The sequence below is a fragment of the Podarcis melisellensis genome (genome assembly GCF_964234715.1).
Source record: "Podarcis melisellensis genome assembly, chromosome: 7".
NCBI classification, from domain to species: Eukaryota; Metazoa; Chordata; class Lepidosauria; order Squamata; family Lacertidae; genus Podarcis; species Podarcis melisellensis.
The window spans coordinates 38443410-38459110 of record NC_138539.1 but is presented as its reverse complement, the minus strand read 5'-3'; the positions used below and the strand labels follow the sequence as shown (position 1 = coordinate 38459110).

At 40.9% G+C, this 15701-nt stretch overlaps 1 protein-coding gene across 7 annotated transcripts in view; it reads left to right on the top strand.

Moving 5' to 3' along the window:
- The window catches only part of RGS20 (regulator of G protein signaling 20), a 46699-nt gene extending 31649 nt beyond the window's left edge, over nt 1-15050 (top strand). For all 7 annotated transcript variants that reach the window (XM_081917654.1, XM_081917660.1, XM_081917655.1 and 4 more), the window contains 4 exons: nt 6354-6502; nt 11491-11568; nt 13431-13665; nt 14599-15050. In XM_081917654.1, coding sequence (XP_081773780.1) covers nt 6354-6502; nt 11491-11568; nt 13431-13665; nt 14599-14787 — 651 coding nt within the window. In that variant the 3' untranslated portion in view covers nt 14788-15050. The remainder of the gene's footprint in view (nt 1-6353; nt 6503-11490; nt 11569-13430; nt 13666-14598) is intronic.
- The last annotated feature ends 651 nt before the right edge of the window (nt 15051-15701 follow it).

Genomic DNA, 15701 nt, shown 5'->3' with positions numbered 1-15701 from the left:
AATGCCATTTAACCTCCCTGCAAGCAAAAAAGTATGAATGCTCAATAAATAGCTACGGGTTTGAAGCCTGCACCCCAGACCACTGAGGATAATCTTGGCCAATGTCATCTAACATCCCTGCAAACTTTGTGCAAACAAATCAGCATAAATGCTCAATAAACAGGTCATCTAGAAGTAGCCTATGTACCTAAGGACTTCATTTTAATTTTGCATTCTGACCTTCAAATAGTAAAAATATAAATATATGTATAGTTCCACTAAAGTTAAGAACTTGAAGGTTCAGAGTTAGTATCTACATTAGTCAGTTTTCCAAAGCAGCCTACTTTTGAACACCTAATTGTCCCCATTTAAACCCTCTTCATGCTGTCAGATTGCTGTCAAACAGATCGTGGATAAATCAAATGCAAGCTTGAGCTTATTAGTGAATAGGGCAGTGTACCTCTTGTTGTGACTGTGTGGGTGGGTGTTGCAGTTCTGACTAGCATTGCCTTTGAAATGTAAAGCAATGCTTATAATGCCTGCGGAAGAACAAAGCTTTTCAGAGCTAAAAACATCATACTTGGGCGTAGGCAACCTAGTTTCTGGTATTCTATAACTTTTAAATATGAGGCTTTCATATTTGTACTGAACTGAAGATTCCTCTTCCACCATGAATCACAGTTTCCAACTGCTTAGTCTGTGGTACCCAGTCTTTCACAAAATTCCTTGATAGGGAATAGACTGACCATAGTCATTAATGTTCTGGCAGTCTCCTGACAGCACTGATGTGTGCAAGTACCTTCAAGGATTATTCAGAAGCTACAATTTGCACAGAATACAGCAGTGAGGATTTTAGTGGGGACCAGTCATTCAACTCCCACTTTGCCAGATTTGAAAGAACTTCTTGAGCCTCCTGTGCACTTCCAAGCCTAATTCAGAATGCTAATAATACTTATTTTTAAGACCCTATATCAAGGGTGTGAACTTGTGGCTCTCCAGTTGTTCTGGAACTCCAGTTCCCACCATCCCTGCCCACTGGCCTTGCTGGCTGAGGCTGATGGAGTCTGACAATATTGGGAGGTCCACAGCTTCTCCCTCCCTATCTAAATCTCTTGGGACACAGGTACCCTTAAGAAGAAGCATCTCCCATGTCAACCTGCCAGTGACCTTAGGTTGTCAGGCCCTTTTCTGACCACCACAGCTGAGCCTTTCCAGCCGTGGCTCTCTGATTGGGCAACACTTACCAAGGAGGCTTTCCTGTTGCTTTCATTGTAGATGAGGAACCTGTGGCTCTCTGAATGTTGTTGTACTATGACTCTTATCATCCCTGACCATTGCCATGTGAGCTGGAGCTGATGGGAATTGGGGTCCAACAAGAACTGAAGGAAGACATGTTATCCCCACCCCACCTCACCCCACCCCCATTCTATACCCCAGCAAACACCTTTTTAACATTCACCCAGGCTATTAAAGCTTGTTCTTTTAGCTGCTGCTGTATTAATTATGTGTATTGTTTTAGTTCACTATATTTTTACTTTTAAAAAAACAACCCCTGCCCTGGGATGAATTTCGATGAAATGTGGTAAAAAGTAAATGACATACATAGATAAAAATGAATAAATAGTGTTCCTTTGTGCATCGTGCAGTCAGCTTCCTTGTATCTGGACAGTAGGAGCAGCTGCAGAAGGGAGCCTCAGTCTTGGTAATTTCATTCACTGGTAATACCAGTGTCTTAACATGGCTACTATAATCTATGCTCTGGTCAGCGGCATTGTGTGAGCAGAATGGGAGGCAGGAGGCGAGGCTGCCAAATTTTCACCTTGCACAGGGTGCCACTGAGGACCTTCAAAGTCTGCCTCAACCTTATGGATTCAGAGGAAGCAAATGATGCACACAGATCTTAATCTAGCAAATTCATCATCAAATTGACCAGCAAGGACCCAAGGCAAGTTACAGCAATTTGAAATTTAAAACTAAAAGCAGTTAAAGCATTTTAGAATCACAGGAATAAGGTGGACCCCAAAAACCCACAACTCAGGTATTCTTCGGCATTCACTAAAAGCTGTGCAGTATCATGAAGAAGCCAGACACTCTGTGGGGAGGGAAATGCACAACCTAGGGGCTGCCCCAGAGAATATCCTCTCCCAGGCCACCCCCACTTCCAAACTTCTGAGGGAGGTGGAACTTCCAAGAGTCCCCCCTCCCCCCCTGCTGATCTTAACATCTAAGGTGATCACCTTGAATTCAGCCCAGAAACGAAATGGCAGCCAGTGCAGCCAATTAAGCACATCCTTCCTTTTAATTAACAAGTAGTCACAAGTGCTGGCAATTAAATTAGACCAATTTTTCCAGTGTAAGCATCTGCCTTTGTGATTTGCTGATTTGGCTTTAGGGAATAAAAGAGGAAACATGATGTTTGTGAGTGTAATAAACAAGAGCTTCAGAAACAAAGAAGCGCTCCTAACTTCTCAGCGAGTTAACCATTTGTTAATACACACATTATCATAGGTTCTTCTTCTTTTCAAATGGTCTGACATCTTGATCAAGCAGGGGAGGCAAAGCTCATGAGGTAAAGGGATCTCTGCAAAATTCTGCTTCTAACAGGATGCCTTGCCTGTGGAGAGATTGGCAAGCTGCACAATGGGACCAAGCCCAAATCTCTCTGCTGAGCTGTTCTTCATCTGGCTTTGCTTTTGTTTTCTCCTTCGTTTTCACTCATTTGCCCATCTCTGTCAACCTGTATACTTCTGTCTACTTTTCTGTACATTTGCTTGAAGGTAAGTTAGGGAGCAACAGGAAGAAAGACAACGAGGGATGTGTTCTCATTCAGAGGGGATGCAGGAGTCAATATCCACAACTATATGGATTCAGGACAAGATTTCAGCATCTACCTGAAATGAAGTGTGCAACAGAAAATTGTATCTTTGGCAGGGGTGGGGAATCTGTGGTCCTCCAGACATTGTTGGACTCCAGCTCCTGTGGACAATGGTCAGGGATGATGGGGATTGTAGTACAACATTTGGAAGCCATCCAGAGTGGCTGGGGCAACCCAGCCAAATGGGTGGGGTATACATATTGTTTGTTTGTTTGTTTGTTTGTTTGTTTGTTACACCAGACGTTCCCCATGCCTGATTTATGGCTAGTTAAATGTGATTATGCTTTGGATATGTGTTCTAGCTTGCCATTTGAAAGTTAGTTTTATTGCATAATACATGGAATATTGAATATAACTCTGTTTGATGTAAGTTGTTTATTTTAAAGTCCTAGGTTTTTTATGACTTAGCTGCTAGGATATTTGTCAAGCTAAGCAGGGTCCAGTATGGTTTTTGTTGAACTGTATATTTTGTTCTTTCTACAGCTTGTAAACTGCCTTGTGTTTAGCAATATAGAAAAGCAGTATACAAACTAAAAGTGAAATGAAAATGAAATTTCATAAGCAATGGTCTTCTGCTGTGCAGGCTGATCATGAGTTGCAGCTACTGAATTTCCCCTTGCAGTACAGTTATTTAAAGTGCGCCTTTGTCAGATACAGAAAGGAAACCTCAGCCTGAACCACAGCAACAATAGCAAGGAAGGTATGCAAACTTCATTTATTTAGGACACAAAAGAGGCACATGACCTGAACAGTATTTCCCCCTCCATTTCCTCCAAAAACCTGTGCTCCCTGAATATGTATGCAAGACCAGTTCCTGCTTAATTTAGGAACAAAAGTAAGCAGGAATAAAGCCACATCGAACAATATACCATCTGCTTTATTATAGCTCTCGTTTGCTGCGAGAGCCAAAGTACAATTGAAAATAAAGGCCAGGCCAATCATCTTGTCAGTCTTGAACACACACAGCCCTTTTCAGCTTCAGCCGGCTCTGCCTATGCGCCATTCACAGAATCCTCTCTCGACAAAGGGGCTAACATGGAACAAGGAGAGAACCAACAGAGAAATGTGGGCCTTTGTTTGAGATCAAATTGATTTTCTTCTCTTTCCCTTTTTGACATTTCAGGTTATTTTTTCCACAATTAACACCTGATCGGACAGTGGTCTATAAAAATGCTTTTGCAAGGCGGGCAACAAATCTCTAACAGAATCCTCACTTTTTTCATTTCACAGGACTGTTTGCTAGGCTCATTTATTTAATCATAGAAGCAGGTTGAGAGACAGTGACAGGCCCAAGGTCTGAACAGAGATTTGAACCTGGGTCTCCCCAGTCCAAGTCCAACTCACTGTCAGCAACACCACAGTGGTTCAATTACACTGATATACTAACTATAGTAAGTGTGCGGGGTCCTGTGTTGCTGCATAAGAATGGACAGGTTTGTTGTTAAGTGCTATTCTCCTCTTTGTTCACTTTCGTATGGCATCTTCTGATGTATAGATCACTTCTTATAAACATATCCAGCAGGGGAATCCTGTTAAATGTGTTGTAGTGATAATTCTTGCGGTGGCTTAAAGACTAAACAAATTCATTGTGGTGTAAACTTTTGTGGATTATACTCCACTTCACTATTTGCATGAAGTGTCATCCGAAATCAGCAAGCAAAGGTACATGCGGTTGGCAGTGGGAAGGGGAGAATGCAGGAGAGTGAGGTCAGAGTGTGAGAACGATTACCTAAACCCAAAATAATCCCTGTGACCATTTGAAAAGGCTGTATGTGTAATAAACATGGGATGTTTAACAAGGATGGGAAAACTTTTTGCCAACATTTTGGGGGCACGTGCAAGTGGCAGACAAGGCCAGAAGCAAAAGTAGGCAGAGCAACGAATGCAAAGTTTAACTTTGTACAGGAAGCTAGTTTCTACACATGGTCACCCACACTTCTTTATCCTTCAACCAGGGAACCAAGAGTTGTTATCAGAGTTCAAGGATGCATTTCAGCCAGGCAAAAGCACTGGTTCAGTGCTCTTCAGTGTAGATATGTTTAGGATTATGCTATATTCTCATGTGCTGCTTTAGATAAAAGCATAGGGATAGTGCATGTGTTGAATACCAAAGACCCCAGATTCAATCTCTAGCATCTCCCCTTGAAAGGATTAGGTAGCTGCCAATGGGAAACACCTCCAGCTGAGACTCTGGAGAGCTACTGCTAGTCATAATGGGCAATGCTGGCTAGATAGACATGGCAGCCTGAGATGAGGCACCTGTTGTTGCTTCTGCCTCAAGCTCTCTAAAACAAGAAGCATTCTCGCTGTGACCTTTTCTCTGTTGCCCAGCTCAACTTTTGGGGCAGGGGAGGCAGAATGAAGACATTCAGAAAGGTGTCTGAGCCCCCTGAGAAGGGCAGCCTGGGCAGTGTTGCAATGAGGTCATTATAGACTGAAATGGTCAACATTTCAATTGGGGGTCAGCAAACTACATCCCGGGGGCCAGATGCAGCCCACCAGGCTCATAAATCCTGCCACCTGCTTGGTCAGTCCCCATGCTGAGCTAAACCGGCATGGCACGGCGTTTCCTTAAAAAGAAGTCGCAGATGCCTCACCCCCTGGAGACTGACTTCCGCAATGCTGGTGCAGCTTTGGATTGGCTGCAGGAAGTTCAGCCTGCTGCTGGTGGCACACTCAGCGGCCGCACTGGAACAGCTGGAGGGTGAGCTGTGCGCCACCTGCCTGGTGCTCCTCATGTGCGGCCTGCCCACCAACCTGTCCTCGGACGACAGGCCGCAGCACGTGCTTCACACCACCTGCGAGCTCTGTGGGGATGGGCCGATGGAGTGGCCTCTGCTTGTCAACAACAACGGTGAGCGAGTGGCACCAAGATGTGCTCCTGAGTGTGTGCAGAGTGCGTTCCTTCTTCAGGTCCAGAGGCAGCTGTGGGACTGGCTTGCAGGGTATTTATATTTTTCAAAATATAGTCCGGCCCCCCACAAGGTCTGAGGGACAGTGGACCGGCCCCCTGGTGAAAACGTTTGCTGACCCCAATTTAGACAGTGATGTGTATTACCTGCGTCTGCAACAGGGCGGAGTAGAAAACCAAACTTTGAAAGATGGCGAACCAGCCCTGTTGCTCTCGGGATGTGGTGGGGGTCCATCCTGCTCATTTTGCTGAGTGGGGCCTTGGGAATCTTTCCCACTTCCCCTGCTCTCTCAAAAACTCTGTTGCATTGCGCTATGGATGAAACGAAGACCGTAAAACACTTGGCAAATTAAAAATCAATGACAAACAGTCACGGAGGGTTTAAAGACATTACCGGCCCAGAATTCCTCATCTGATTAGGACCATGAATTAAGGAAGCAGTTTCTTCTCACTGCTCCACAGGCCACTTCACCTATTAGCAATAATTAGGAAAGCCACTGGGTGCCAAGACTACAAGAGAAGCAGTAAACCTGATGCCTGGGCTTTTTCCACAGAGTCTAACCTTCTTCCTGTTTTTTCCTCATGCAGCCCATGGGATCCGAGCGGATGGAGATGCGCAAAAGGCAAGCATCTGTGACCCAGGAGACACCGAGCTCTGTACAGCCACAGCCAGGGATTGAAAACCGTGGGTCCAACGCCTGCTGCTTCTGTTGGTGCTGTTGTTGCAGCTGCTCCTGGTATGCCTTTAAACCATATTCAAACCTCTTGGGGGAAGAAGGGGAAAAGATGACACCATGTATGCCCTTGAGTAATCAGATGAGTTTTACAAGGGGCGGAGGAAAGGAGATGCAGCTGTTGCCTACTTTTCCATAGATGAAAACACCAAACAACATTCCTTCCAGTTCTTTAAATCTTCTGGAAATACATAAAGATGCAAGCAGAGCTGGAGCCATTCAGACCTTATGTGTTTCTTAGCTGCAGGTCAATGCAGGAACATGTTTAGCCTGAATAGCTCAGTTGGTTAAAGTGTGGTGCTGGAAACGCCGAGGTTGCAGGTTCGATTCCCGTACGCGACAGCTGCATATTCCTGCCTTGCAGGGGGTTGAACTAGATGATCCTCAGGGTCCCTTCCAACTCTTATGATTCTAGAACAGCTGAGCCCAGTCAGATGCTTTGGAATCCAGTACCCATCACTCCTTACCATTGACCACACTGGCTGAGGCTGATGTAAGTTGAAATCTATCAATATCGGCCAGGGACCAGTTTGGGAAAAGGATAGTCTAGGAAGGGGTGCAGCTTATCAGCAGAACAAATGTTTCACATATATTAAGTCCCAGGTATCTCCAGAAATTCTTACCTAGCAGGGCTAGATGGATCAATGGCTAATGGGGGACAGCTCTTCATAATAATCAGCAATGTGTGGATTCCATTATTTAAGGAAGGAAGCATTTCAGAGGGCCATACCCAGAGGCTCTAACTTCAATGGACCACATACTTCTAAAAGTACTATGAAACAGCTATTGCTAAAAGAAACAGAAGAGTGGATACCCAGTCACCATTCCAGAGAAACCAAGAGAATGCTGATAATTTGAAGATGTGCAGGGCTTTTTTTCAGCTGGAACTCACTGGAACTCGGTTCCAGCACCTCTTAGGTGGGCACCATTGCCATTACAAGAGAACAAGGGAAGCGTTCAGGGCAAGTTCCAGCACCTCTTTTTCTAGAAAAATAGCACTGAGGATACGACCTCACTCTACAGCTAGTTTAGCTATCCTGTGTGCTATCTCCTAAACCTAGACACTGCAACAAAGAGAAAAGGAACAAAGTAGCACATATAATCTTCAAAAGGAAAGCTTCTGAACAGCATATTCTTAGCAGGGATCTTTAAAATGCATATGCTGACATATCTGGGACTTATCCTGACAGGATTCAGCATGGAACATAATGATTTTCTCCAGAGCACTTGGTCTATCTAATCCGTTCCCCATTGCAAGCAATCAGGGCAGCACAGAATTGGCAAACTGGTGTATATAGGGATCACTTCAGAATCATATTATTGAGTTTTGATTTTAAAAGTTTTTGTTGCTGCTTTCAGTAAGCAACCTGTAGCCTATAACCCAAGGTCATGCCCATGTTAAGGATTTTTATTTGAGAAACAGATGGACAGCTAGAACTGAATGGTGTATTTTGCCCCTCCTCTGGCTAGTTTTTGTGCATTCTACATGTCATTAATGCAATAATAGTGTATATGAGGTGGATTTATACCAGATCAATCCACACATCATTTCACTTTATTCATTGTTCTGCTATGCTTCCCCAGTTGCATTATTGACATCTTAGAGGGACACTCCTGCACTATAGCACAACAAAAGCAGAACATAAAATAAGCCAGAACATTTGTTGTATAAAAAACTATAGGTTTTCAGCAGGAAGCTATGGAACATTCACCAATTGCAAATAAAGCAGTACATCTGCCCCAGAACTTCTGCAGGTACAAACAGGATCACTTATTATTATTCATTCATTCATTCATTTGTTAAATTTATATACAGCCCTTTATCCGAAGATCACAGGGCAGTTCACAACATAAAATACAAAATGAGAACACAAAATACATAACAAAATAAAAACAGACCAATAACCTCCCCTACCACAAACTCAATTAGAAAGATATGTTTAATCAGCCCAAGGCCTGGTGGTAGAGAAACAACAATTATGTATGTATGTATGTACGTACATATGTACAGTCAAACCTCGATTGTCGAACGTAATCTGTTCTGGAAGCCCATTTGGCTTCTGTAATGTTTGACAACCAAGGCAGAGCTTTCAATTTGTTGCAGGAGCTTCCTGCACTCAGGCAGAAGCCACGTCGGATGTTCGGCTTCCGGAAAACGTTTGAAAACCGGAGCATTTACCTCCATGTTTTCAGTGTTCGGGAGCCGAAACGTTCTAAAATGGAGGCATTTGGGACCCAAGGTTTGACTATATATATAACTACCCTGATCCCATCACAAACACAATGAATGCACAATAAAAAGGATAGCCATACACTACCACACTTCTGTCAGTATAACATCAAGTATCTCTCAATCAAAATGTTTATTTTAATGAACTGAATATGGTGAAAGATTATGAGTCATGGGTGTGTGGAGAATGTGTTTAGCTTAGCTTAGTTTCAGGTAAAATTAAAGGAAACTCTGACCGTTAGGTCCAGTCGCGGATGTCTCTCATCTCACTTTAGTTGCTGCTTTGTTAATTGCATTTTATAGATTGCATTATTGATGATCTGTTAATTATTTTATATTTATGCGGTATTTGTGATGTTCTATTATGTTATTGCTATTTGTTGTTTACAAGCTGCTTTGGGTTCATTTGAAGGAAAAGCAGTATTCAAAAACAATCACTCTGGAAAGTTACTCCTTTTGTCCTGACTACGAAACATACATATCAAATACTCTTTCAAGCATGCATAAAGGGGTCATCCATATTGGGTGGGATTGCTACAGAAACATGAAACTAGCTTGGACAGATGCAGGGCAGAAATGGCTGCTTACCCAGTTCAGATTCCCAGGGAGCAATGCTGGGGCAGGCAGTGAAAAATCCCTGGGCTGGCCACTCTGATTGGTGGGCTTTCCCACCACCCAGCTGTTTGAACCCTGGCCAATTTGGCCAGGGTAAGTAGAGGGGATTGAGAGCAGAGCAGACAAGGCTTCACTCCAGTCCACCCTTGGCCGATAAAAGCTCGCTGCACCCGACCCCCTGGGAAATAGTTGCTCACTTCAAGCAACTAGAAATATTTTCTAGTGTAACCACTTCTGCAATATTAGAGTATCACCTTTCAAATATTGTTACTGAGCATGGCTGGCAACAGGAGTTCTTCATGTGCAGTTATTTCAACTATTACAGAAGGAAATAAAAGCACAGCGGGTTTTTGCATGACAGGCATACTTTCGTCTCACTGTCTTTAGCTTGGATATAAAGTTCAAAGCCATTTTATTCCATTTTCTTTTTAATCCCATTGAAAAATATATAATGAAAGTAAAAAAAAAAGTTGCTCTGTTGGAGGTTTTAAATTAATTTATATTCATGACTCTTAAAAATATTACTTGCACTTAATAGCATCCTGCCCAAGTAAAAAACCTCCCTCTACCATCAAAATTATATACTTCTTCAAAATTACTGTTTTCAAGTCAGGAGAAATGTGAAAAACGGCGATTCAATGCTCTATTTATAATCCTTGTTTATAGAAAGGATTTCCTCAAATAACCTGAATGGGCTGCAAAGAAAAAGAAAAATATGAATAGGGACAGAAATAGTAGCCCAAGATACAAAATCTCCAATACTGAAAGCTCTTGTGGGGTTGGAATTAACCATTTTAGAGAAACTGAGGAGAAAGAACAGTCACCAGATGGGCTTTTGTTGGCTGAAGTCATAACTTATGCTCCATCTTTTCATCAGCAATTCAGGATCAATTATACTTTTAGCCAAGCAATTATGGTGAATGGTCTCTCTTAGGTGGCTTAAAATTAAAAAGCCACAGCTGTCTTTTTGAGAAGCATGAGAAATACAAAAAATAAAGCAGAGAAGGAACATGGTCTCCTACACTGTTTTGCATAGAATTTTTTTTTGTCCAGATAAGCTTTGTTAGTGGCGGTACAGATAGTCTTGTTGAACAATTTTCTTTCATTTGTATCCCACCCTTCAGTATTTCCATTTCCAGGATGTCTTTTATATATAATGTTTAGACAAACAATGTAACAATGCAATTAAATGCAATCAAAGAAAAGGCAGCAGGGCAGCCAATGGTTCACCATTCAGCAGATTATTATTTTTTTAAAAAAGGAATATATGCAATAGCACTTGTAATGTAGTAAGTACTATGGAGATAATGCGGTTATATAAAATATGGGTTATTGAAAAAGATGAAGTAGCAAAGATTAATAATAGGACCCACAGAGGGGAAGGTGGGAAGTCCAAAGATTCGGAGGAATCTTTAAATATGGATGTATATGGCTCTATTGTTATAATTATATACTTGTAAAGTCAAATAAGAATTTTATATATATATATCAGGATAAAGTTGGGTTTTTGTTCTGTTTTTAAAATCACAAGAAAGAAGACACAAGACAGGAAGCAATTGTGGCATTAGGTGTTTTCAGGTGTGCTAAACATTTTTTAGGTTAGAGTACCAAGTATGGTACACTATTTCATACTATATGTTTTCCGAGAAGCAGCTGCATGCACCAGAAAAGCTTTTCTTTCCCCACATTTTCCAGATAAGGTAGACAAGGTCATAGAGCTAAATTCTGCTGTGAAATGTCCTATTCAATATACACAATTCAAGAGAAATATTTTGGTGTAGGAGTGCATTGTTCTTATACAGTGGTACCTTGGTTTGCATACATCTTGATTTGCATACGTTTTGGATTACAAACACGGCAAACCCAGAAGTGTGTGTTGGTTTGCAACCTTTTTTTGGATTACAACCCTTTTTTTTTTTTTTTTTGGATTATGAACAAGAAAAATTTGGAGGCCCCATTGGGTTACAACCTGTTTTGGTTTACAAACAGACCTCCGGAACGGATTATAGTTGTAAACCAAGGTACCACTGTACTGGGGCGAACTTCTTAGAACATATGATCAGGTTTGAAAACTAGAGGAACAAATTCAAAGCTTCAGCAAACTTCTTTATTTCAACTTGATTAAACTATGCTTGTTGCCTTGCAGTCTTACTGTTAGGAATCAAGATGAAAGAGCAGCATCACATGAACTCAGAACAGACGCTATTCCAAACTGTGAAGAAAGGTAAGAACTAGCTGGGTAACAAATCAACACAGAAGACTAATTTTTGTTTCTACGCTTGTGTCTATCCATCTAGGCTGCATAGACAACATACATTTAAAGCGTGTGCATGCACACACACGAAACAATTCTGGGAACTGCAATTTCTTAAGGGTGCTGGGAAGCTCTGTAAGGGATAAACTACAGTTCCCAGGATTCTTGGGGTGTTGGTGATGGAAATGCCTGATATGTATGCAGCCTTAGACTCCTACAACTGGAGGTGGCTGCCACACACATAGCTACTTGCATAGAACGTGTGTCCATGCAACTCTGATGATCATTTGCCTATTTGCAGAAACAGGGAAGGCTAATACTAGCATCTTTTTTTTTATCTTCCCTTTTATTTTTCCATTAAGAGAAGTCAGTCACCATTGTCATATTTCCTAACAATTTAAAACATGGCAGATATATGCCCTGGAAATACATGACAGGTTATAGGGATGTGCACAAGTCGCAATGTATGCCTTATATCTGCAGTTTTAGGAAACCTTATCTGTTTGCAAGTAACTCTGTAATTTGAATTCTGAACTGCTCTGTTCAAAACAAAGTTCTGGGCTGTATCCAATGTCAGTCATACTCCAAGTAAACCCTCTGAAATTAATGGAAATGTCCAACTTAAGCCCATTCTTTTCAATTCTTTTCAATCAAAAACAGAGTCTACTGTGAACAAAATTTAGTTGGAGACATCCCTCTGTGTTTCCCCATTTATTATAATGGGTAGAATAAAAATGATAACTTTTCCGTTTTGACCAAAGTGGATAAAATGTTTCAGGCACAGGAGCCTTGCCAGAGTAGTTCAGACCCACCAATTTGCAGATAAGGTCCAGGAGATTTGTATGGGGGGAGTAAAAAGGATTAAATTTCCTCCATAATCCCTTATGTGGAGAACAGGGGCTTGTCTATTACTTTACCTTAATTAAGTGGTGGCTGAATGGTTTGTCTTCCTATTAGTACATCTTTTAACACTTTGCAGCTTCACTCCAGCTTCTTTCTGGATGTTATTTGTGTTCTCCAATAGGCTTTAAAAGATTTTATAGGTTTCCAATAGGCGAAGAACTCTCGGTTGTCATTTATGTTGTTTAAGCAGAACAACTTAAGCGTGTTTAAAAACTTAAAATAATGCTTATTCCTTAAAAATGTATTGTAACAGGGGGAAAAACCTGTTTTAACAGAAAACAATCCAGAGCTCTTCAGTGCTCTTCAGGCAGCATTTTGGATAGCCTCACTTCTTGAAAAGCCCCTGGACATAGAGAAACATAGATATTATAGAAGACCACATAAGAGATGTTATATAGGGACACATAAGAGCCGTATCTTGTACAGAGTGATATGAGACTTTGTGAGCACTCTGATCTGCTCATGAGGGATTATTGACATTTAACTCAGGGCAAGGAAAGACCCTCCCAAATCACCCCAATTTGCCTCATTATTCAGCCCACACACAAGAGGTGAGGCACGCCTGTAGCAGTCTATGGCATTGTTCTGTTTAATAATTAACACTGCTGCTGGCATGCGTAAGATGAATTTAGCAAGTCATCTACTCAAATAGTAACTTGCCACACGGTATATTTTTAATTGGCAAGTCAGTTGTCTGCATCTTTAGCCGAGTGGTGAAATTGTTGTTTCTCCACTTTATTGGATTTCAGTTAGCTGTAGGGTAACAGCAATATTTTCTCCTCAGCACTTGGAAAAGTAAGGCTGATATTGCAGCATGCCATAACATGCATTTAATCTCCCGATTTCTACAAAATTATCACCCACTAATGTTCTCCTCTTGTACTGTTAACTTGGTAATGCCCGGTCTCTATTTTTCATTCGTATTACAGCTCAACTCCAACTCTTGAAGAAGTGAGTGCCTGGAGCCAGTCCTTTGACAAATTGATGAGAACGCCAGCAGGTAGAAACGCTTTCAGGGAGTTCCTTCGGACAGAATTCAGCGAAGAAAATATGCTTTTCTGGTTGGCCTGCGAAGATCTAAAGCAGGAATCCAACAAGGCTATCATTCAAGAGAAAGCAAGACTAATATATGAAGATTATATTTCCATTCTTTCTCCCAAAGAGGTTTGTAACCCTTTTCACACTATTTTGTAGTGTACCCGATTTCAAAAGGACTAAGCCAACAATCTAAAATGAAAGATCTAATTGATATTTCAAGATGTTTCCATTCAGGTATGTAGCTAGTGCAGTGTGTGTGTTTTTTAAAAAACCAACTGGTTGTGTTTTGTTTTTGTTTTTTTAAAAAAGCTGTTCTATTCTTACTTTATAACAAGTTTTTCAGCTTGCTGAAAATTTAGGGGGGCTCTTTCAGGGACAAAAGGTGGTCTTCTGAGATGAAAGGAGCAAAATTATCGTGAGGGGTAAAATGTGACATTTGAAACTTTATGAGTTGTAGGTCTAAAATCTTAAACTGCCAAGGAATATAATTAGTCTGGCATTCCAAAATTAGTCTGGCTGAAGCACTTTGAACATACAAGGGTGTGTGACTGTAGGTAGGAGGCTCTTCTAGTCTCTGATAGGTGCCTATATATAGCCAATAGGTTATACTTAAACATCTGAAGGCAGTCCTGTTCAGGGAAGTTTTTAGTGTGATGTTGTATTGTGTTTTTACTGTTTTTTGTTGGGATTCACCCAGAGTGGCTGGGGCAACCCAGCATATAAATTATTTTATTAATTATTATTATTATGGTGCAAGCCTACTTTAAATCCATCCTATCATTCTACACAAGGTAAATGTTTCTCCTTCGTCTGCAAATAATTTTAGTGTGTATATCATTAGGTCATTAGTGTACATCCTAGTCATTAGGTCAATCTGCTGTGAGACAATAAAAACACAGCAGAAAAGGCCTATTTTTATCATTATTTTTACTTTCATTAGTTCTGTAACAGAATGCCTACATAGGTTTCAGTTCCACTACGGTCACATTAACTCTTTTCCACAATTTTCAAGAGAGAAGATTAACAACTGCTCTTAACAGCTGTTTTCTTTATTTACAGGTCAGCCTGGATTCCAGAGTAAGGGAACTTATCAACCGGAATATGCTGGAACCATCGGAACATAGTTTTGATGAAGCACAACTCCAGATTTATATGTTAATGCTCAGAGACTCTTACCCTCGGTTTATGAACTCTGCCATATATAGGGACTTAGTTGAGTCTCTCTCTCAAAAATCTGCTGAATCGTAGAGTTTTAATATATTTCACACCCAGTCATTTAAATAAACAAGGGAAACTTGGGGCTACCATACTGTCCGTCAACATGGCAATTAGAATTATTGAGTTTATTACCCAAAAATAACTCAAGACATATTGCGCATATTAATACAATGTCAAAAAAGTGTTCTAAAAACCCCAAGCTGCAGAACCCTGACCTATTTGCAGTTTTGGATAAGAGTTACAGTAAGCTATGATAATGGGATATGGAGATATAAAAAAAATGTCTTCAAAAAGGAGCAGCATATATAAGATACAAAAGAAAACCTATTGGAAAAAGCTTTAAGAATTTCTTACAACTAATTAGGAAAAAAATAATAAATTTAATTAGGAAGTGGAGGAAGAGTAGTTGTTGCACCTTTCCCCAAGAATCCTATCAAAGTGCTGCACCACTGAGATCAGGGAAATTGGCGTGTAGGTTCACCTTAATGCTATTCTGTCTCTGAACACTTTGCAGAGATGAAAACTGTGCACCCAAGGGATCATGGTCTAATACTGAAATAACCATGAGATAAGTACTGCATGTTCAAATAAGCTTTTGGAAGTGTGTTTCTTCAATGGTCATATTCCCCATCACTCTCACCCTCTTCACTGGCATGGAGTTCAGCCTTAGAACACATTCCTGGAATTCAGGCATAAAGAGAACACTCCTCTTCCATTAACATCATTTGGAATTTTGCCTCCAATTTCAATGGGAGCCGAATGTCAACCTTTCTTGGACATAAGCAGCATGTTTGAGGTCAATAAGCCAAATAGAAGTACAAACATTTAACATATAAAGGACTGAAAAGCACTGGTCAGAATGCTATCACCTATAAAGTGTTATTTTACTATTAGTATCTATGGAATGAATTTTAGAAGTTGCATTGTTAATGTTTCTGGAAAAA